Genomic DNA, 24,491 nt, shown 5'->3' with positions numbered 1-24,491 from the left:
TGATTATATAACATTATTTATATTATTAATGTATCAAAATTTAAAATTTTTATTAGGTTTTTCAAAGAAATTTAACTTATACTGAAAGTGGAATAAAGTAGTAAATAATATACTTTATATTTATGAGATTTTTTAAGGTTTTTAATTTTTAACAAGTGAATTTTGTTGACATTTTAGATAGGTTGATTATACACTATACATAGATTTTAATAAAATTTTTATTCTTTTTAATCCTGCATGGAATAGTCTTGGGTGTTCACATTTATTTATTTACTTGTGTTGGTTAAATCTATTATAATTTTTTCATGAAATTAAATATATGTCTATGAGTCTATCTCAAAAAATCAAAGAAAATATGTCATTCACCTACCAGACAAAAATTACGGTAATATAATTTTGTCAATAATATAAAAATAAAAATAGTACATCCAATATATTAATCATTAATTTCCGTGATCAACAGTTTATTCTTAAGTGAATGACGAACTATTAGAAAAAATAAAAAAAGTTAATCATTAATTATCTGATTGCAAGTGAAATGTTTGCTTTAAGAATTTAACTAATATATACTTTTTAGGACATATGTGTGTTAAACTTTTGTTTTAATTAATCAAAATGGAAATTTCCCGTGGCCACCCCCAATTACTTTATTTGATCAAATTTATATTCACATAATCACAAAGTTAAATGCTATTTTGTTGCTAGAGTGCAAGGTTTCGAGGAAGTATATACCCATACCACAATTTTACCTTATTTCTACAAAATTATAGTTATTTATTCGTTTTTAAAATAAGTGTCTTTATTTTTTTTAAATTATTGGAAAATTAATACATTCAAACAAACATAAGTTTTAAAAGCAAAAGAGACTATTTTTTTTTTTACAAAAGTATATTATTATCATCAGGATTTTGTTAATCAATGCTTTTAAGATACTTATTAAGATTATTAATTGAATATTTTCCATAAAAAATATAAAGTGAAAATTCTCGNNTTTTCACTAATAATAGTTTTAACATTTAGCTAAACCCTAATTTATATAAGAAATAAATTTTTGTGCTTTATAGGTGTTTTTTTGTTACAAAATATACCTTACTCTTTAAATCTTTGTGAGTCCAATGTAGAAAAAAAAAGTCACTTTCCAATTCCCATTTATATTTGTTTTTTTTTTTTGTCCACGGTATCTCACACCCCGACAGGTCAAGGACTAATCTATCGCGGATCGGAGCTCCATTTAAGGGTCTGTCGCTGGCCAATGAATTACTGCATGTACAGGATTCGAACCCCTGACACTTACTTAAGCGAACGAATGAGCTGACTACTCGACCAACCCAAGTTGGTTTGATATTTGTTTTTTAGTTGAGTGCTGAGCAGAGGTTGTGTGTAAACTAATTTTGCAATGGGTCCCTTGGCATGCTATTTAGGGCAACTTTCCAGAGTTGTACAAATCTTCAGTACTGATCTTCATCCCCTGTTTGACTAATCAAGTGATTAAGGGACATAAATACAACTAAATTATTACATCTCATTATAGTGTTCTCAAGGGTCACTAAACCTCTTGTAATTTCTAAACGGTAAAGGAGGAACCATACCACACTAGAATAAAAATAGGGTAATTTATTTTAATAAATTAATTAGGGATAAGTTTTATGCAGATATTTTAAAAAGAAAAACCGATTATACGCAACTTGATACATATATGTAAATCGAATTAGTCCAATTTAATTTATTAGAATAGAAAAAATATTGCATCGTTTTTTAGATGTGGGATAAATTTTTTGATAAATCTAATCAATTTAATCTGATTTACTTGTTTAGAATATAGATAGTAAATTGAATCAGTCTAATTCGATTCACAAATAAATTTAACATTAGGTTTTGAAAATATTCTATTTTAATAAAAGCTTATGAAAAATAAAAATTTTTCCAAACCACCAATCTAATTGTGAACAATAAAAACTTTATTTAATAAATAGTAATTGTTAAACACTTAAACTAAAACAATTAACTAAAAAAAACAAATTCTACTAGTCCTCATATATTATTTTAAAGGGAAAGAATGAGGAATCAATAGAATATTTGTACAATGTGTATAATGCAGGTTTAGAGAGTATTAAAGATATAATCATTGGTGTTACTTTTTTTCATTAGTGTAAGTTTTCGAGAAGAGTGGTATCATGACATGGTATAAAAGCTCTAGACTCAAAAGATCAAGAGTTCAATTCTTGATAAACCCTAAAATCAGCTTAAACTTTTGGAATGAGATAAGTGATTTTATGATATAAAATGTTTATTACCTAATACGTGGATGGTTATTCTGGATATTATGGTCTAATTTAATTTAATAAACTAGGAAGAATTTCAAAAGAAGGAAATAGAAAGTAACCGCACACAAATACAGAAAAAGAAGCAATTGGTTCTGCAGTGAAGTCTCTCACTCACTCACTGGTCACTGCAAATTCCATCTATTATCTCTTCTTATTATTCCAACGCCGGCAACTCTTTTTCTTTTTTTCCCTTTCCTCTCATTTTCTCTCTTCATTTTCACCCTCACTTCATTCCACTCTTTTTCTATTCTCTTCACAATTTCATCGCGCATTCTCCATTCTCGATCCAACCAGCACACACACTCCGATCAACAATGGCGGATCGCAAAACAAATCACTCTTCAATTTGAACTCAGTTTCACCTGCTTTATAGCGATCGCCATTTTCCCAAGCACATTTCGAACTTCGAAGCTCGTAACGTTTCTTTTTTTGTTTTTTTTTTCACGAAGCTTGTGTGTGGTGGTGCAATGGAGCAGAGGAGAGGAGGACTAGTGTCGTTATCGCCGTCGCAGCCTCCGCGCTCCGGCGGAGACAAGACTCCGGCGTCGGCGCGAGATCTGCGATCTGCGGATGGTCACAGCAAACACGATAAGGACAAAGGCGTCAATGTGCAGGTCCTCGTTCGTTGCAGGTTCGCGCTGAGTCAATCTCGCTAACTCGCTCTGAGTTCACTCGCTGAGTTTAGTTTACAACTCTGGAAGATTGAATCATCGGTTTTATTTTGTTTTGTTAGGCCGTTGAGTGAAGACGAAGCGAGGCTGCATACGCCGGTTGTGATTTCTTGTAACGAAGGAAGAAGAGAAGTTTCCGCAGTGCAGAGTATAGCTAACAAGCAGATCGATAGGACATTCGCATTTGATAAGGTTTTTGTTTTGCTTTTTTTTTTTTAATATCACATGATCAATTTTTTTCCCCTTCGTTTTCAATGCTAAAAATTGAAAACTCAAGGAATTCAGCGTGTCTGGGTATCGATTATTTTGGAGAAACTATAGTAGCATTTTATAATTTTGGAAGCTTCTGATATTGATGTGTTTTAAACCGAGAAGAAAAAAACCTTCTAATCTAAAGACACAATGCTAAATTGTATTTGCTGCTATTTAAATAATGGTGCTTTTACTTAAGTTGAATTTAGCTGCTGCAATGTAACCATCATTTCGAGAGAGTTTTTGTATATCACTGTCTTTTATCTGGAAACTGGAAAAGACAGTGTCAGAGTAGTAATGCTTACGAGAGGCTTTTGTATAATATTCTAAATAAACCCAGCTTAGATAAGGAATTTTTATGAATTTCTGCATTTAGATTTACGGAATAAAACCAGTCACATTGTTGGAGTGACTACGAAATACCCTCTCACTTGTCACTTGGCTTGTCCTCTATCGAAATTAATCATAACAACTAACATCAAACTAGGAAAAAAAAAAAAACTTTTTTTTGGTTATTTTATCATTTTTTCAATTGCACTCAAGCGATCATTCCAATTTTGGTATGCTTTGGTGTAGGTTTTTGGTCCCAACTCCGAGCAGATAGAACTGTATGAGCAGGCAGTGTCTCCTATTGTGAATGAAGTGCTTGAGGGCTATAACTGCACCATTTTTGCTTATGGTCAGACAGGGACAGGGAAGACGTACACAATGGAAGGAGGTGCAAGAAAGAAGGTGATTCATTTCACCTGTGTCATCGCTCTTTATAGTATTTATCTTGTTCTGTGTGGAATCAATTCCTCTCTCTTTTTTTTTTTTTTTTTGACTTTGTAAGATCTGTGAAAGAGATTTTTGATATATTGGAAGCTCAGAATGCTGAGTATAGCATGAAAGTAACATTTTTAGAGCTTTACAATGAGGAGATAACAGATCTCTTGGCCCCTGAGGAGACCTCGAAGTTTGTAGATGACAAATCTAAGAAACCTATAGCCCTTATGGAGGATGGGAAGGGGGGTGTTTTTGTCAGAGGATTAGAAGAAGAGATTGTTCGCACTGCCAATGAAATTTACAAGATATTGGAAAAAGGTTCTGCCAAACGGCGAACAGCTGAGACTCTTCTTAACAAACAAAGCAGTCGTTCTCACTCCATCTTTTCTATCACAATTCATATTAAGGAGTGTACCCCCGAGGGTGAAGAAATGATTAAATGTGGGAAGCTGAATCTTGTGGATCTCGCTGGCTCTGAGAATATTTCACGTTCTGGTGCAAGAGAGGTATCACATGATTATGCTTGTTTGGAACTGTACATTCAAATGATATGATTTAGGAAGATATCACAGCCCTCTCTTTTTGTGCATACAATAAGATCGACTACTTTTTGGGAGTAAGGGTATTGACATTGTAAAAGTTATGCACCCGTTGACTAAATTACAAAATTGAATACATGCAGGGTAGAGCAAGGGAAGCTGGGGAGATAAATAAAAGCTTGCTTACTCTAGGCCGAGTAATTAATGCCCTAGTTGAGCACTCAGGCCATGTTCCATATAGGTACGAATAACTGAAATTTGTCTGGCTAATTCTCATTGAAATCTTTTGATTCACTTTTCCAGCCTGGGATATCATTTTTTCATTAAGATGTATTGTTCTATCAGGGATAGCAAATTAACAAGATTGTTGAGAGATTCCCTGGGTGGTAAAACCAAGACATGCATTATTGCCACAATATCACCCTCCATTCACTGTCTGGAAGAAACCCTTAGCACCTTAGATTATGCACATCGTGCTAAAAATATCAAGAACAAACCAGAGGTCACTTTCATAGTTCTTTCTTCCTTTTTTAGTTGGGTTGCCTTTCATCAAGGATCTGCATTGGAACACATCTAATAGTCGGAAGTTGATAATTTTGTCAGGTCAATCAGAAGATGGTAAAATCTGCACTCATTAAGGATCTGTATTCTGAAATTGACAGGCTGAAGCAAGGTTGTTGACCGTTTTAGATTAACATTATTTCTGTTTTTATGTCACTTCCTCCCTCTTTCAAGAGATCAAATAGCATGTTGATCAACTATTCTTCGTTGGTGTTTAATATGAAAACAATGTATCTTTTATTTATCCTTTGCAGAGGTATATGCTGCAAGAGAGAAGAACGGAATCTATATACCACGTGATCGTTATCTTAATGAAGAAGCAGAGAAGAAGGTTATTTTACCTGTGTTCTTAATATAAATTGAAATTAGTCACACTTATGGGAAATTTGATAGTTTTTAATCTATTTGTCTCAATAGGCCATGGCTGAAAAGATAGAACGCATGGAACTAGAGGCAGACTCTAAAGATAAGGTATATGCTGTCATATATTTTTGCAATATAGTCATTATAATTTCTTGGTTTTTGAAACATGCCTTATAACTTGCAAGCAGCAACTGATGGAGCTTCATCAACTTTACAATTGTCAGCAACTTTTGACTGCACAGTTAAGTGATAAACTTGAAAAAACTGAGGTAAAATTCAGGAGACACGATCTCAAACTGTTCTTTGATAATCTGTTTTGAATCTTATCTTGGTTGAGATTCAAACTTACTTTTGGTATCTGTAATCTCAGAAAAATCTGGAAGAAACTGAGCGGTCATTAGTTGATCTTGAGGAAAGACAAAAACAAGCAAATGCAACAATAAAGGAAAAGGAATTTTTGATATTAAATCTACTTAAATCTGGTTGGTGAAGTTTAATCATTCTGTTTATTATGTGTCAACCTGCTTTCAGATTGGGTATTTCCTTTTCCAAACCATTTCTGGTTTGGTTGTAATCATTAGTAATGTAGTATGTTTTACTTTTCCTTTGATGATTTTAGATTTATCATCCATTTAATTTTTATTTTTTATATACATATAGAGAAAGCACTTGTGCAGCATGCCATTGAGCTGCGGGAGGAGCTTGAGAATGCTGCATCAGATGTGACAAACCTGTTTTCTAAAATTGGTTAGTGTTATTCTTTTGTGCCTTTTTTTTTAGCATCAGTTGAGGGACAAAGTGCCTCTGACATGTGGTAAATTGTTTATTCCAACCATAGAACGGAAGGATAAAATTGAAGAAGGAAACAGAATACTTATCCAGAAATTCCAGTCTCAGTTGGCTCAACAGCTTGAAAATCTGCACAAGACAGTTGCAGCCTCTGTTATCCAACAAGAGCAGCAGCTGAAGGAGATGGAGGAAGATATGCACTCTTTTGTATCTACAAAGGCAGAGGTTGGTTTCCATATGCGGCATTATGCATGTTACTTAAATTTTCTGAGTAACAAACTTTGTTTTGGTATGTTTCATGAAGGCTACTGAAGATCTTAGAGAACGGGTAGGAAAATTGAAAAACATGTATGCTTCTGGCATTAAATCTTTGGACAATTTAGCTGAGCAGCTTAAGGGAAATAATAAGTTAACTTTTGAGGATTTGAATTCGGAAGTAGCAAAGCATTCATCTGCCTTGGAAGATGTAAGTGTCTTTTACCCTGTAGAATTGGTTCAACTTTAGCTTTCTTGCTTTGTTTAACATGATATGTATTTCAGCTTTTTAAAGGAATTGCCTTAGAAGCTGATTCATTACTACATGATCTTCAAAGTAGTCTCCACAAGCAAGAGGCCAAGTTAACTGCTTATGCTCACCAACAAAGACAGGTGTGTGATTTATTATTTATTGGGTAAACTTTTAGTTAGAAATGCTAAATTTATTTTATTTCATGTAGGCACATGCTAGATCAGTGGAGACTACCCGTACTGTATCTAAAATAACCGTGAACTTCTTCGAGAAATTAGATACACATGCATCCAATCTAACCGAAATAGTGGAAGAAGCCCAAATTGCCAACGATAAGAAATTATGTGAACTTGAAAAGAAGTTTGAGGTAATTCTTGTGCTTTTCTACAAAATTGAAAAATGAGAAATTGCTATCCGAACATGTTGTGCTCCTTTTCTTTTTAATTTAGCAAGTCTTATTCCTTGCTGGTGCAGGAGTGTGCTGCTTATGAAGAAAAACAACTACTGGAAAAAGTGGCAGAAATGCTAGCAAGTTCAAATGCTAGGAAGAAAAAACTGGTATCTGTTGTTTTTAAACTTGCTTAACTTACCTATGGTTTTTTCCATAACTACCTTAGTGCATGTTTTTAGCATTTTTTTCCCTTATTTTCTAGGTTCAAATGGCGGTTAATGATCTTCGTGAGAGTGCGAATAGTAAAACCAGTAAACTACGACAAGAAACATTAACCATGCAAGATTCCACTTCTTCAGTTAAAGCCGAGTGGAGAGTTCACATGGAAAAAACAGAGTCCAACTATCATGAGGATACTTCCACTGTTGAATCTGGAAAGAATGACCTTGCGGAAGTCCTTCAGAACTGGTATGGATGTACCTGGATAATGCATGCTTTGCCTCCATACTACTTTCTTCCATTGGCTTAATCCAAACCTGAATGAATGATTGCAGTCTTAACAAGGCAGAAGTTGGTTCCCAACAATGGAGGAATGCTCAAGAGTCTTTGCTCAGTCTAGAGAAAAGAAATGCTGCTTCTGTGGATACAATTATCCGGTAGGTTTTTCTCTCTATATAATTTACTAGATCAGAGGTGTCAATTGGTTCACTTTTCTCCACAATCTATTACTAATCAGGCGAGGAATTGAAGCTAATCAAGTTTTACGAGCTCGATTCTCAAGTGCTGTGTCAACTACACTTGAAGATGCGGAAGTAGCAAACAAGGACATCAACTCATCGGTTGAACGTCAGTATTTCATACCCTATCACTTATGCATCACAATTGCCTCAGGTATACATACCTAAGTATCAACATATCAATTAACAAATTAAAAAACACATGCAGATTCGTTGCAACTTGATCATGAAGCGTGTGGGAATCTGAACTCCATGATTACGCCATGCTGCGGTGACTTGAGAGAATTAAAGGGCAATCATTACCATAGAATTGTAGAGATAACTGATAATGCAGGGAAATGTCTTCTCAGCGAATACACAGTAAGATACTTAGAGCACCAATCCTGTATTTAGCATGTACAAAATTTATAGTATTTTTAATTTTAAGACACAAGTATAGCTATCCTCATTTATATACATAGCCAAGATATTTGGTGAAAGCACCAATTATTAACAATGTATGAAACCCGTTTGTTGTGTGTTGGAAATAGGCCAGGCGGCCAGGCCTACAACTTGGCCTGTGTTCAGCTTGACTTAACCTAGCCTATCACAAGATTCAGGCTCATAAACTAGTCTAACTGGCCTATTAGCCCTGCATGAGCCTGTTAATATATGAATAATTTTGTCATAAATCATAATTAAAGTTCATGGCGGATTTTGAATATTTTAAATAATTTTAAAAGTTTTGATATTGTGTTAGACATTGTTGGTATATTGTATATTTGTAGTTTCAATTCTTTTTGAAAAAAATAGTTTTTAAAAATTGTCAAGTCTTTTAATAGATTAGACTTAATAACAGCCTAATAGGTCAGACTTAGCACTTAAAAAATAGCCTGTAATAGGCTCTAGACCAGGTCCAAACTAGTAAACTATATTGCAGCCTCACCTATTTCCATTTGGGACCAAGTTGTGAGTATATGGTTTTATCTATGACTTGTGGATACTATTTCTTATGTTTCAATTACAATGTTTGATATAGGTGGACGAACCATCCTGTTCAACACCAAGAAAAAGACCCTTCAATTTACCCAGTGTTTCATCCATAGAAGAACTAAGAACTCCCTCATTTGAGGAATTGCTGAAGTCATTCTGGGATGCTAAGTCTCCAAAACAACATGCAAATGGTGATGTTAGATATAATAATGGGAACTATGAAGCTGCTCAATCTGTAACAGATTCCAGAGTTCCTCTCATTGCAAGTAACTAGGATAGTCGAATATTTGTACATAGTTTATTGTTTAAATGTAATTCTATTGAGAAAAAAATGCATTTGTTTATTGAGGGTTTTCTGGAGAAAGAAGGGGATAGAGAGTGAAAAAGAAAAAGAATATTTTTTCTGGAGGCAGAGGCAAAAATATGTAAAATTTTAGAGAATCGAAATTTTTGTTTGGATTTATCTATCAATTTGATTTAACATATAAATATATTTTCTATTGCTCTTTATTTCTTTTTGATTATACAATCACTCACATAACAAAAGGGATGGGATCATAAACTAAATTTTGCTTATGGCAGAAATTAATTTCAGGTGCACTCTATAGTATGTCTAGAGTGAGTGTCCGATTGGCAATTATGAAGGGTGCTACACATACACGCTTTTCCAACTCTTGAATAGCGTAAATGGTTCTTCTCTCTCAATCAAAACTGTAATGCTCAAAATTTAAATAAGGATCAAAATCCCTCAAAAATCTCTCAAAATCATCGCAAAAAGTGAAGAAAGTTGCGAAGTTGAATTCGAAAAAAATTATAAGAAAATGAAATAAGATGACGAAGAAGAAGCAGCAGAAGATGAGGAAGAGGAAGAGGATGAGTTTTGAATTATGAAGAACTTATCAGCACACATACATCGAATATTCTTAAACAATACACTCAAATATGTTCGTATTACACCTAAATTAGCTGCAAATACAGAAAAATATTTCCTCTAATGCTGTATTTTTTCTTCTTTTTTTCCTTATTTCTTGCTTTCTTTTATTGAATGAATGTAAGTTCATCATCTTCTAAGTAATTTTGTAGCATTATGTATTTCTTCTTCTTTTTGTTTGATTTTTTTGTTTTTATTCTTGTTAAGAGAGTAAAACAAAAAGAAACTTGAGAAGGTAAAATAAAAAGGAAAAGATAAATAAGAAAAAAAAGAAAAAGAAGATGGTGATGGTGATGAAAAAAAAAAAAGAAAAAGCTTTAGAAGATAAAAAGGAGGAAAAAGAATAGTTTTGAATTATGCGGAACTTATCAGTATATATACACCAAAAATTCTTAAACAATACACTCAAATATACCCAAATTTACTGCAAATATAGAAAAATATTTCCTCTAATCTTGCATTTTTGTTCTTCTTTTTTTTTCCTTATTTCTTTCTTTTAGTTGAATGAATATAAGTTCATTCTCTTCTAAGTAATTTGGTACCATTATGTGTTTCTTCTTTTTCTTTATTTGATTTTTTTTTTGTTTTTATTCTTATTAAAATAGTAAAACAAAAAGAAACTTGAGAAGATAAAACAAGAAAAAAAAAATAAGATGATGATGACAATGATGAAAAAGAAGAAGAAGAAGCGAAGAGTTTTGAATTATGCAGAACTTATCAGCATAAATACACCGAAAATTCTTAAACAATACACTCAAATATCTTCGTGTTATACTGAAATTTGCTGCAAATATAGAAAAATATTTTCTTTAATGCATAACTTTTACATTACATTCAATTCAAACCATCAACGATGAACAATAATTTTCACAAACAAAAACAATATTATTCACCTACAGAATCATAAACTACTAATGAAAACATGAAAATGGATCCTCTCAATTTTTTTTAACAATTGAGGGAGTAAAGTGTGATCTCCCACCATTAATTTTATAAGTGAGACAAAAAATAAATATGAAAGAGAGAGCAATGAAGGGTTAGAGATCACACTTTACACTCTCAATTTTTTTTAACAATTTAGAAGATCCATTCCCCGAAAACATTAACTAGAATCGAATTACATTTCAATCACTTGATTGGGTTCAAAACAATAATCAACTTCGTTCTGGTTCAATTGACAATCTGGAATTGAATTATTCATTATCTTCAACAACGAGATAAATGTTCAAAAATGATTTTAGAGCTTGATTTCAAAAACGTAGAGAATGAACGAAGAGAAACGCAGAGAACGCATAGATGAAAGAGAACGTAGATCGAAAACGTTGAGAAAATTCGAAAACGGAAATGAAATCCCAGTTATATATTCGCGCGCGTTAATTGAAAAGTTAGTTAAATTAAGAGGCACGTGAGGTGAATTTGGGTAAAATGACTTGTATGGACTTGTAGAAAATATCTGAAAATATAAATAATAACATATGAATAACTATATTTCAATAATTTAAGAATGAATGTAGAATTTATAACTTAAAAGGTTTTGAGATGAATTTCTTACAATAATCTTATTCTCAAAAAGTCAGTTTCTCACCATAATTATAACCTTGAAAGTAGCTAAAAAATAAGAGATGTGACACTCATAAGTGTATTAGATATTTACCTCATTAAAAAAAAAAAAAAAACCTTAAGAAGAAAGTAGGGAAAACATAACATAACACATGATAATGATATAGTATTTGGTTTCTCTCCTTGACTTTTATGTAATAAAAAAAAAAAAAATTCGGTAGGCGAAAAAAAAACCAAAAAATAAAGTCCAAGAAAAAGAAAGTATTAAAGAAAAGAAAATAACCCTAAACCTTGAGAGAAGAAGAGAGAGAATCTTCTTCTTCCCATTTCCCCCACTTTTTTACTTCAAAACCGCGCAGTGCAGTTTTAATTTGCTGCAGCTATTAACAAAGGTTGTTGCATTTTGAAGAAGAAGGAGAAGAAGAAGAAGATGATGATGGATAGAAACAGAGCGAAAGGCATTACTTTCACGAAGGAACCGTACATCGAAGATGCAGGGCCACGCATTGTGAAGAGCATGAAGTTCAGTTCCTTATCTGACTCTGAGATTGGAAAACTCGCTGAAGTTCAAGTCTTCAAAGGCTCTTACTATGATCACTTCAAAAAACCCATCCCTGGTGTCCTCTTTTTCTTGTTAGTGTAACTGTGGATTAAGTTGTTTTTAGGTTATAAACAGTTTATAGATGTTTTCTTTCTTCCATTTGTAGTTAATGATCATCTGGTTTTGTTGCATTGAATGCTAATAAAGATATGTTTTTTTTTGCTTGTGTGTGTGTGATTTCAGGGTCCTGCTAATAAGGAGCTTATTTGCGCCACATGTGGTGGCGACTTTGCTCATTGTCCGGGCCACTTCGGATACTTAAATCTTGCCCTTCCCATCTTCAACATTGGATTCTTGGGTACCATTGTGGAAATATTGAAGTCCATTTGCAAGGTATCCGAATCGTCTGTGTGTTCCTTGTCTGTTTGCTTTGTGGATTTTGGCTTTTCCTTGATTAATTATCAACATGATACTCTACTTGTTAGTCTCGTTTATGTTAACTTGGCATATAAGTTATAGCAACTCACAGAACATGCGCATACTTGAATGTCATAATACCAGGATGGTTAGCTTTAGGGGATGGCTTTTTGAAGGACAGTCGAGATTCAAGCATCCTTTTGCACCTGCTTGAACTTTCAGTTATCTATGCTATCTTTAAAATTGCAAATTGAGTGACTACATGTCACTGTTATTCTTATAATTGCACTGTACCCTGATATGTGCAAGACTTTGACAAAAGGGCAAACAAAAGATATAAGAATGGTTGTGATGGAAGTTTGTTCACAAGTTTACATGTCATACTAATTAGTAATGAACATCCTATTTGAGGCTCTGAGTCAAACGTTTCTTTTTCAGTACTGTTATATAATGTGAAAGATGTGTGTAGTATAGCATTCTTTTGAACATTTATTCATCCTAATTTTCTGCTTCTGAATATTTTGTTTGATCTATATGTAAATTTTTAATGCTTTCTTTACAGTGCTGTGCTCGAATTCTTCTCAATGAAGATATACGTAAAGATCGTTTGAAAAAAATGAGAAGACCCAGAATTGATGCACTGGCGAAGGCTGAATTAGCGAAAAAGGTTGTAGAGGCATGCAGCAAAGTATCAATGTGCTCGAGATGTGGATATAAGAATGGTTTGTTTTATGCTTTTCATTGACTTCCCCCCTTTTTTAACAATAGACCACTTTATTCAACTTCGTCATTGGAAATTGTTTTAAACTTGCATACTAGGTATAAGTTTTTCTTTCAATCAATAATACATATTTAGTTAGATATTTTAGAATCCATTTTCTTTCTTGGTCTTTTTGTAATGTACGGAATATGGATTTCCATGCTCTTGTCTTGACAGATGACACTATATGAATTATCCTATAACGGCTAAACGGGTAGGGAAGTGGTCAATTCTGGTATGATATGGTCGTTACAGTCTCACATTTGCCAGAATTAAGGCCTATATAAACTTTTATAACTATTTGGCAACCCACCCTTGGAGAGCTAGCTTTTGGAACTAAGTTGAAAAGTAATAAAGTATTTAATTTTGAGATGGTATCAATGTATCCTACATTTTATGTTCAGCCACCACAGATATTCAGTCGGGCAAACGTTACGTTCCATCTGTTCGCTTGTGGGGTGAGTGTAGTGTGTTAAGGTCCCACATAGGCTTGGCGGTGTTTATAAGTACCCTATCAATTAGCTTTTAGGGTTGACATAGATCCATTCAGTTCTAGCAATCAAACAAATAAGCTTTTTACTTGGTTCTAACAACTCTTGTACCCAACATTATTGATTGAGAGGCTGTCACTTATGGCAATTCCATTTCCATGTTTTTAATCTGAATCTAAGCATTTTAAATTACCACTATCCGCAATGCAAAAATCAATGCCTGGCTAGATAGATGTTCGATGTGCTGGGTTGTTTGAAACCTTAAGGACTCACGAACAACCTTGTATTACATTTACATATTGGCTACCATGTGTGAGTTATTATCAAGTTAGGCCCCATTGTTAAACAAGTTTAGGCTTTGGGAATTTGATTCAATTCTTGTGTTAGCTTACATAACAATTGACATAGCAATGGACTAACATAGTCTCAAAAGGATTCTATTGTTGACTTGCTTGGAATGTTGCTGATATTAGACAACCATCTTTTGAACTAATTATGATTTTTTCTTAATTTTTATAGAAAATTACCATGTTGCTTGAGAGGATTGAGAATTAACTATTATTGTATTGCTTGTTGCCTCTTAAGATATGCATTTATTGTATTTTGTATGATGATATTGATGATGGCTATTGTAATACAGGTTCGGTAAAGAAGCTTGTGGGTTCGCTAAAAATCACTCATGATCGCTCAAAATGTAATGATAGTAGCATTGAAGAATTTCAAACAGCACTTTCACATGCAAGAGAATCTAGATTGACCAGCGCTGTGGATACTCATATTCTAAACCCATTCCAAGCTTTATCCCTGTTTAAAAGGATGCTGGATGAGGTGAAAATTTATACATATGCGGGTTGTTTCTTTTTATTTTTGGGCTTGGTTTTCCTCATCACTTCATTCTGAAGTGTGGATTGAAATAGAGATTTTTAAGTAGAGTATTTTTCAAAGATTGCAATATTGCATGCCATGCAGAGGTTTACTTAACACTCTAGTAAGAATAATTTATTACATATTGTTGTAGGACTGTGAATTACTTTATCTTGCTGAAAGACCAGAGAAACTCATCGTTACAAACATTGCAGTGCCCCCATTGGCTATGCGACCTTCAGTTATAATGGATGGATCACAGAGGTAATACCAACATGTATTCGGCTATATTGACATCTCTCTCTGTTTTTCCCTTTCGTTAACTTTGTTTGATGCCATTCTTATATTTATGATCTGATGGTATACTTGTTGCAAATATGCTAGTGTTGTGCACTTTGTTTATGGAAAACATAAAAAACTACTGCCATTCCTGAGTTGTCAATACCTTTTCTGTCCACCTTATCTGTGATTGAATAAATTTTAAAATATAGTAAGTGGGTATTTTGACTGTAGCACTTGAGGCATAAAGAGCTGTTGTGTGAGTGGCCATATTAGAATTATAAAATTCCATTCGTTAATAGCTAAAGGAATGTTTAACTTCCAGTTCAGGTGAACGTAGAGGAAAAAATTTCTCTATTCCCAAGAACCAAGTGTTTGAAGTCACTGACCAATTATAAAGAACCTAAAAGCAATTTTACCATATGTTATAGTTGTGCAAAACTCAGTTTGTTCCAAACCATCACATTGCAATAAGGTTTAAGGGTGTTATTCTTTGATAGAAAGCATACAGTGTACTTAGCTAGAGTGAAATGCTAGAATTTACAGCTGTTGGTGGTGGCAATTATGACGTCCAAATATTATTTGCGTTAGGATTGCATTCTGCGCTTTCTTGTAGAATTACCTTCCATCATCATGTTTTTAAAGGGTTTTATTTGTTGCACATTTTGATTGAGTAGAGAGATCATACGAGGTTATGCTTGTATTTTCTGATGGAAGTTTAGCCTAACCTTATTTTGTTGTTTTAAGGAGGATTCGTGAACCATCCTCTGTATTTTTAAGCCTTTCCTAAAACCAAAAAAAAAGGGAAAAAAAAAGAAAAAGAAAACTGATGTTGTGGTTATTGTCTTAATTTATGCAGCAATGAAAATGATGTAACAGAGAGGCTAAAGCAAATAGTCCAAGCTAATGCTCATGTGCGCCAAGAATTAGAAGAAATTGCTTCATTAAGATCTCTGGTATAGATGTGCCTTTTGAGTGATCAAAATTTTGCTACTTTGAGGACTTGTTGATTGATATAATGACAGGTTTTCCAAAATGTTACATGCTTAGAATAATCGAATAAGCTCATTTTTCATGTGTGCTTTAAATGTGATTATATAGTATGTGGTTAGTCGTTTGGATTATCCACACATATTTATTCTAGAATACTGTCAATGAGATGTCTCCACTTCGAAGGGTGTAGAATTATCCCTATTCGGGCAGTGGCATTTGCCATGTCCACAAGTTGCCATATGTGAATAATAGAGTTTACTTTATCTGCTCGCTTCTGATATTCTCTTTCATCTCGAGATCGTTTCTTTTAGTTCCGATGTATTGCGGTTGTGATTTTGTTGATGGTTTTGTTTTAGGATGGTTGGGAAACGCTTCAATTTGAGGCTGCTCAATTCATAAATAGTGAGGTTCGTGGTATACCATACCACCAGCAACGGGAAAAGACAATGGCGGGTTTAGTTCAACGCCTTAAAGGGAAGCAGGGACGTTTTCGTGGCAACTTATCTGGGAAACGTGTTGAATTTACTGGCAGGACAGTTATTTCACCGGATCCTAATTTAAAGATTACTGAGGTGAGACATTCGAAGCTTGGCATATATTATATCTTCTATCTTTTAGACGAAGCATGAGCCAATAACCTGAATATCTACTTAACAAAAAACAATGTGATGTTTGCTGTACAGGCTTATTTTTCTTACTTACACAGTTCGTTCATTTTTTTTCTCTGTGACATAACCAATACGATGCACATTTCTCAATTCACATTCCCTAAGTATTATTCCATGAAAACCATAAGACCCTGGAGTGCCTTCCCTTCTCAAAGGTTCTTACAAGTTTTTGCACTGTGACTTGTTTTTTTGCTTCAGGTTGCAGTACCCATGCTTATGGCTCGTATATTGAGTTATCCTGAGCGTGTTTCACATCACAACATTGAAAAGCTGAGACAGTGTATAAGAAATGGTCCTGATAAGTATCCTGGTGCAAGACAATATAGAGATGCCTCGGGTTCCACATGGTTTTTGCTGTTTCTTTTTCCCTTATATTGATTAATCTCAAGCCAGCTATATTGTTTTGCTAATGATCTAATTCTATTTTCATAATTTTCCAGGACCTTAAGAGTTCCTCACAGGAAGCGCTTTGCAGACCAGCTGAAATTTGGTGATATAGTTGATCGTCATTTGGAAGATGGCGACATTATTCTTTTTAATAGGCAGCCAAGCTTGCATCGGATGTCTATAATGTGTCATAGGGTAATTCATTGAACTTTGTATATCAATAATGTCAAATTTGGAACAAATTGCATGAGTCTTCTTTTGCATATGCAGGCGAGGATTATGCCTTGGAGAACTTTGAGATTCAATGAATCTGTTTGCAACCCATATAATGCTGATTTTGATGGTGATGAGATGAACTTACATGTGCCACAGACTGAGGAAGCACGGACAGAGGCTATTTTGTTGATGGGGGTAAAATCAGCATTTCTCATTGTCATTGAGGATTACTTGTCAAACACACACACACACACTCTCACAAATTTATCCAAAAAGAAGTTAGTCCCAACATGCAATAGGGTTAGAATATTTTATTTTTACTTGATCTGGCTGTTTAGTTATAAGTATTTACAGCGTTATGTGTTATGTGATTCGTTCAACTGTATATGATGGTCAATAAATTGTAAGCATTTCATGAACTTTACAATGTGTTTTTTGTTGCGTGTTCTCTTCATGTAGATCCTAATGAGAGTTTGCTTGTTTTCAGGTGCAAAATAATCTGTGCACACCAAAAAATGGCGAAATTTTGGTTGCCTCTACTCAAGACTTCTTAACCTCTTCCTATCTCATAACTAGAAAAGATACATTTTATGATCGTTCAACCTTTTCACTTATTTGCTCATACATGGGGGATGGCATGGATCTTGTTGATCTGCCAACTCCTGCAATTATTAAGGTGAGAGTTGGAGCTTTCATGGATACACATTACAAGATATACTCACATGTTTGTTTATATTCTTGAAATAGAGAAGTGATCCACTTTCTGTAGGAGATATCTTGCAATTACATTTTTGAATGACATTTTTCTAGTATTTAAGTTTTGGCCAATCAAGCTGTTAATAATGTGAAAAGTTATGTTGAAGTCTTGAAAGATCATGCAACATATAGTAGATGGTCAATGTCTATTAATATTTTAAAACAATACTGTGTACCAAATAAAGTGGCGTGATCAAATATCAACTAAGATTTAAATTATTTGAAAATTTATGGATTTGGTCTATGCCAAATGCCAAATGAAATTTAATGGTGGTTGTGGTTAGATTAATGAAGTTTAACTTTCACCGAAATTAATATATTCTTTTTGTATCTCGTTTAGATCAGTGCTTCAGAGCTTTGATATAATAAGCTGCATGAACCAAACTTTTTCCTGGTGATTCAGTCATGTTTGCTAATTTATATATTTGGTGCATGTTTTTACTTGCGCGATATTCTTTTCAGCCAGTTGAGCTTTGGAGTGGTAAACAGTTATTTAGCGTTCTATTGCGCCCAAATGCAAATGTGAGAGTCTATGTGAATCTTACTGTTAAGGAGAAAATATACAGTACAAAGCTTGATGACAGGAAACGAGAAATGAAAACGATGTGCCCAAGTGATGGGTTTGTCTATTTTCGCAATAGTGAGTTGATATCAGGACAACTTGGAAAGGTGACTTTAGGTTAGTTTTTCTAAATGAACTTTGATCTTATCTATGATTTCATTTTGTACGTTCAATAAGGTTGTATTAATGTAGATTTGTCAAGTAACTGTTAATACTACTGCGTGCTTCTATTAAACATTGAAAATAACTCTGAATAGTGGTGCCATAGTTAATCTTTTATGCTTTTGCTTTCCTATTTTGTTCTAAGTTGTAGCTTTTTAATGTCAAACTTCTTTCAAACTCCACTACTTCATGCTTATATATATATATATATATAAGTTGGTGACCTGCTTTTTTAGCATGAATTCAGGGAATGGAAATAAGGATGGTCTTTTCTCTGTGCTACTAAGAGACTATAAACCACATGCTGCTGCTGCTTGCATGAATCGTGTAGCTAAATTGAGGTAAAAATATATCTGCATTATGTTTGTTTTAAGTGCTAAAGGGGTAATAAATAAGATGAAATGTTGCAATGTTAGCTTGTAGGAAAGCACTTGTTTAAAGTGGGAACTGTTTCCATCAGTCCCATGAGTGAGGATTAGTTTCACACCCAGAGGGAGTAGAAAACATTGGTGAACCAAAAATGTTATCAAATGTAATCTCTGCTAATATTTGAGTTTAGGCAGTTTGATGTTTTTTCTTTTATCCATTGCCAAGCTAAAGGAAGTATATGATCCTTTTGCTTTGATGCAGTGCTCGATGGATCGGAAATCATGGGTTCTCAATTGGCATTGATGATGTCCAACCAAAAGAGGTTTTGATAGAACAGAAAGATAAAACAATATCTGATAATTATAAAAAATGTCATGATTTTATAGCAGCTTTCAATAAAGGAAAGCTAGAACTCAAAGCCGGTTGTGATGCTGCTCAGACATTAGAAACTCTGATAACTGGTGTCTTGAATGGTATACGAGATACAGCAGGAAAGGTATCTATTTCTTTCATGTGAAGTATTCTGTCCTTGTGTTTTCACACATATCTATCTCTTAGTGTTAAGATCATTGTCAACAAAATGGTGGATAGTCCCTACCTTCACCTTTACTTTTTTTTTTTTAATTTTTTTCAAAAAGAAGCTACATGTAAAATACAATGGTGCCCCTCCAAAAATCTAATCATTATCCTTCACATAAGAGAAAAGCAATTTATTCTGATTTTCCCTGTATCGGTAACTGACTCCATTATATTATAAAATCTTCCCAGGTTTGCATGCAAACCCTACACTGGAGAAATAGCCCACTGATCATGTCGCAGTGTGGCTCCAAAGGATCTCCAATTAATATCAGTCAGATGGTTGCTTGTGTGGGTCAACAATCAGTTGGAGGTCGTCGTGCTCCTAATGGTTTCGTGGACCGTAGTCTTCCTCATTTCCCTAGAAAAGCAAAAACCCCAGCTGTATGTTCAGTTTCCATCATTTAGAAGTAGAATTTTAAATGTTTGTGCACAATTTCAATTGCCGCTTATCCTTAATTTGTTAATTTCTTTTTCATCCATACTGCTTTTGTATTTGTTCATTGATAATATTAATGTTGAAGTGATTCACAGTTGTGAAGTTAACAACAAACAGAATATTGCATACACATTTATGTAACACACCTATACATGAGAAGCTATCTTGGAATTTGTACATAACTTTGAAGCTTTGTCATATATTGTCGTCACAAGCAATTGTTTTCACTTTATTATCAGGACAGGACAGTAGTAAACTACTATTGTAGAATATTGTTTTCATTTAATATTATTTGTTTGTAACGGACACCAGAACTGGTGTAGCTATTGCTATTATTGTGCATTACATATTCTGTTTTCTGACATCGAAAACTGGTATGTCACTGTTGATGCAGGCTAAAGGTTTTGTTGCCGAATCTTTTTACAGTGGATTGTCTGCTACTGAGTTTTTCTTCCACACAATGGGAGGGCGTGAAGGGCTTGTTGATACAGCGGTAGGGTGCATATTTTGAATATACTATGCATATTGCATAATATATAATCAATCAGAGCTGGTTTCAGTTAAATCAACAGTTACTATTATTATTATTTTTTTATTAAAATCAGAAGCTAACTGACAACCCCACCAAAGAGAAAAAAAAAATCCTTGGATCTGAAATTATGAATGTCATAAGAGTGGACCTCAAATTTCTCACTTGGGAATGGTTCATGTTAATAAAATTGATAAAATTTAGGAGCTGCTGGGTTGGTTATTAGTTTATTATTATTGTTGTTTTCTGGTATCCAAAACTTTGAAATTCATTAAATAGTTTGTGTGATAATTGTCACTTTGCAGGTTAAAACTGCAGACACTGGATACATGTCTCGTAGATTAATGAAATGTCTGGAGGATTTGTTCTTACAGTATGATTACACTGTAAGAAATGCTGCTGGTGGTATTGTTCAATTTTGTTATGGAGATGATGGCATGGATCCAGCTGGCATGGAAGGAAAAGATGGAAAACCACTAAATTTTGACCGGCTGTTTTTGAGAAGCCAGGTTTGAAAGCTGATACTGTTGTTTTTATGGTTTGATTATTTTTGTTTGACTCCCTCAAACTTCTAAAATAGTTGGCTTTTCTTGTTATATGCTGTTTTATTCTCTTTTGTAGGCCATATGTCCAAGTGATGAAGACGATGACATCTTGTCTTCCTCAGATGTGCATGAAGTAGTTCAAAGGAAGCTTTCAGAAGTTGGTATGTGCAAGTTAGTCGAGCAAGAGGCTTCAGCGGATGATTCCTCTGCCGGCTTCGTAAATTCTCTTCAATCCTTTATCAAAGGGAAAATAGAATCAACAGAACCTTCCACCGAAGAGGATTCTGAAAAGCTGAAAAAGTTTATTCAGAGGATTTCTGGGATTACTCGCAGACAACTAGAGGTATTTATGGTCTAGTCCTTACATTGTCGTAAGCCTGTTTGTCCCCAATGCTAATCTTGTTTGCTTTCAGTTGGTTTTGCAGTTTCTTTATTTCATTTACATTCCACACAGTACTCTAATTTTCTTATGCTATATATTTCTGTTGTTTACTTTACTCTTGTTTTGCAATTTACTGTATGCTCTCTATATTTCAGGTTTTTCTCGATATTTGTTTATCTCGTTACCATTCAAAAAAAATTGAGGCTGGAACTCCCATCGGAGCAATTGGAGCTCATAGTATTGGAGAGCCTGGAACCCAGATGACTTTGAAAACTTTTCACTTTGCTGGGGTTGCAAGCATGAGTATCCTTTATTATTAGACTCTGTTGCCTGCTTTGATTATCATTATTGTCCTGTTTGACACTATACTGGAATTTTTCTGTATGTGTTGATGGGTTTTGAAAGTTGTGCCTTAATCTATCATCTTAGATGTGACCCTTGGAGTTCCTCGCATCAAAGAAATTATAAATGGATCCAAAAAGATCAGCACACCAATTATCACTGCAATACTTGAGACAGATAATAATCCAAATACCGCAAGGATAGTAAAAGGTCGCATAGAAAAAACCAACTTAGGCCAGGTATGCAGCTGTAGAGAGGGGAAAAAAAATATTGCTTTTGTCAATGAATGACCCTTTGAACATTCTACCTAGTTATTTACATTTTTTTCAGCTGTCATTTAGGTATTATATCAGAAGTTTGTTGTAAATAGTGTTTATTTTAACGAAAGTGACTCAAAAACACAATCATGTCATGCCAATTAATACAGGTCGCAAAGAGTATAAAAGTTGTTATAACTTCAAGATCAGCATCAATTGTCATCTCGCTTGACATGGAAAGAATTCGAGATGCACATCTGCATGTAGATGCCAATATTGTAAGAGAGTCGATTTTGCATACTCCAAAACTAAAATTGAAGCAAGACGTAAGGGGTTACTTGTTCTCTCTTGTAATTTTGAGTCACTTCTCCATTCGTGCTTGCATTATTGAAAGTCTTTGTTGATATGCAGAATGTTAAGATCTTAGATATCAAAAAGCTCAGGATTGTTCCCCCAGATGGTGATAGAAGTAAAATCCAATTTCAACTTAACCATCTTAAAAATTTGCTTCCTTCAGTTGTTGTGAAGGTAATATTATTTGACTTTCTTGATGGGTGATACCTGATGAAGAATATACCATGTTTGTTTTGATATCTTCATATTTAAATTTATTGTCAGGTTGAAAAGTGCACCTAACTTTTCTTTTCTTAATTCCAGGGAATTAAAACTGCTGAACGTGTTGTTATCAGTAAAGAAGAAGATAAAGAGAAAAAAACTGAAAAGTTCAAATTACTGGTGGAAGGGTTAGTTCATACTATTTTTCAATATAACATATGCTTCCTTCAATCCCTTGTATATATATACCTGCTTGGCTGTTGCGGCATTGCCTGCTTCTTATTCCTTATTTTCATGTATTCTATTTTCTTTGTATTTACCTTCAGCACGGGTCTTCTAGATGTTATGGGAACTGAAGGGGTTGATGGACGTAATACTCTTAGTAATCATATAGATGAAGTGAGTGAGTCTCTGGGAATTGAAGCTGCTAGAAGGACTATCATTGAGGAGATAAAAGTAGTTATGGGAAGTCACGGTATGAGTATAGACATACGCCATATGATGCTTCTAGCAGATGTGATGACTGTTATGGTGAGTTATTTCAGTTATTCAGCAAAACTATAAATAAAGTTTATGCTGAATACTTATATTTCCTCGTGTTATTTATTAATGCAGGGCAGAGTCCTTGGAATAACCAGATTCGGAATTCAAAAGATGGGCAAAAGTGTCTTGATGCTTGCGTCTTTTGAGAGGACATCGGATCATCTTTTCAATGCAGCGGTACATGGGACAGAGGACCTGATTGAAGGAGTAAGTGAACGCGTAATCATGGGTATACCGATTCAGATAGGCACCGGAATGATCAAGGTCAAACAAAGGTAAGGGAAGGATGCATGTCATGCGAATGTAGCCCTACTTGGTGCATCCATCAACTCAAAATCTACCTATAAAATTTCTATCAGAATTAGGAAATTATTTACTGGTGTTAGCCTGAGTGAAAGTGTATATTTATGAATGGTACTTAGTTAATAATGTCTATAAATAACTTAAATTATGAAAATATAATCATAAATTTGTATTGAAAACAAAAGCGTGTGCATCAAAATTAAATCATTATCTATAGATATAAGACATTTATCACTCTCCCTCTTAGGTACATCTTTTGAATCAATTTAGCTGGATACAATAGATCCAGTTTATTGTTCTAAACTTCTAATGATATATAAGAAAACAACCATGCTACGTCTACAGAAAAAATCAGTCACCCGTATAAAATATATGTTGAAATACATACACATTTAAAGTATTTGAAATAACACATTTATTTATACACAAATACATAGTGATTGATTTGGTGGTTAATTTTTAGTGTGCACATAAAATTTTTTATATAAAAAAGTGATGGTGATAGATAAAGGGGATTGCAGGAAGTATTAATCAGGATCATTGAAAAACTCTTTATCAAACTCTCCCATTTTTCAGGTTGAGTCCTCCAGAGTTGCTTCAAGGAACTCCTCCTATTCTATCTTATGTTTGAAGTTGTCTATGTTTTTGCGGCAAGAGTGGATTATGCATGATATAGAGTGCAATTGAAGGGTTTGCGTTGACTGTTAAGATTAGGTAACTTGTTTCTCTTGTCTTTGCCTTTGTTGCTACTTTTCGTATTCAATCTCATCATGTTGTGTCTTTTATTTTCAGCTAGCTTTTCACCAAGTTGAATATTGTGAGCTGCTTACAATTGACACTGCAAAAGGGCTGATTGGTAAGGAGGGGTGAGGTTGATGGTAAAATGATCACACTACTATGTTGTAAATGAAAAGGAAAGAAACAAAAAGTGAAAAGGGGGGACGCGAGAGTTTAATTTTGCACCTCATTGTACAGATTTTATTTTCTTTTATTGTTAGTGTTTTGTCCATAGAGTAGTTTAGTTGCCACTAGTCTAATGCTTTTGTTCCTGTGGATATAGTCATTGAGAAAAGTGATAACTAACAATTTTTTATGAATCAATACTAGCCAACTTTTTTTTTTCACTAAAAGTATTGGTCTACTATTTGCTCCGGTTTTGAGGGGGGTTACACTAGTATTGGGTTGACTAACC

General features: G+C 34.0%; 2 protein-coding genes across 3 annotated transcripts; both read left to right on the top strand.

The window, feature by feature from the left end:
• On the top strand, positions 2,401-9,370 carry LOC107629155 (kinesin-like protein KIN-5D). 2 transcript variants are annotated; one of them, XM_021117816.1, is made up of 22 exons: positions 2,401-2,955; positions 3,058-3,187; positions 3,824-4,005; positions 4,077-4,518; positions 4,695-4,792; positions 4,897-5,053; positions 5,155-5,224; positions 5,367-5,443; positions 5,530-5,583; positions 5,700-5,744; positions 5,846-5,957; positions 6,136-6,222; positions 6,314-6,489; positions 6,569-6,730; positions 6,805-6,912; positions 6,981-7,139; positions 7,247-7,330; positions 7,426-7,631; positions 7,718-7,819; positions 7,900-8,009; positions 8,109-8,260; positions 8,919-9,370. In XM_021117816.1, exons 1-22 carry the CDS (start codon positions 2,792-2,794, stop codon positions 9,144-9,146), a joined length of 3,105 nt encoding a protein of 1,034 aa, XP_020973475.1. In that variant the 5' UTR covers positions 2,401-2,791; the 3' UTR covers positions 9,147-9,370. The 2 variants fall into 2 exon arrangements, with proteins under 2 accessions (XP_020973475.1, XP_016187351.1); XM_016331865.2 differs by having other exon boundaries at positions 5,664-5,744.
• Positions 11,639-24,396, top strand: LOC107629159 (DNA-directed RNA polymerase III subunit 1). The gene is made up of 27 exons (XM_016331870.2): positions 11,639-12,000; positions 12,148-12,297; positions 12,884-13,043; positions 14,213-14,400; positions 14,591-14,700; positions 15,575-15,671; positions 16,065-16,280; positions 16,575-16,723; positions 16,817-16,958; positions 17,034-17,174; positions 17,467-17,655; positions 18,198-18,414; positions 18,707-18,800; positions 19,090-19,324; positions 19,597-19,788; positions 20,238-20,336; positions 20,678-20,881; positions 20,994-21,260; positions 21,455-21,602; positions 21,729-21,880; positions 22,069-22,224; positions 22,310-22,426; positions 22,556-22,641; positions 22,780-22,984; positions 23,069-23,271; positions 23,876-24,013; positions 24,092-24,396. Exons 1-26 carry the CDS (start codon positions 11,794-11,796, stop codon positions 23,928-23,930), a joined length of 4,179 nt encoding a protein of 1,392 aa, XP_016187356.1. The 5' UTR covers positions 11,639-11,793; the 3' UTR covers positions 23,931-24,013; positions 24,092-24,396.

Source organism: Arachis ipaensis, chromosome B03 (assembly GCF_000816755.2).
Source record: "Arachis ipaensis cultivar K30076 chromosome B03, Araip1.1, whole genome shotgun sequence".
Taxonomy (NCBI): Eukaryota; Viridiplantae; Streptophyta; class Magnoliopsida; order Fabales; family Fabaceae; genus Arachis; species Arachis ipaensis.
The sequence above is the reverse complement of the archived record's forward strand: the minus strand, read 5'-3'. Positions and strand labels throughout refer to the sequence as shown.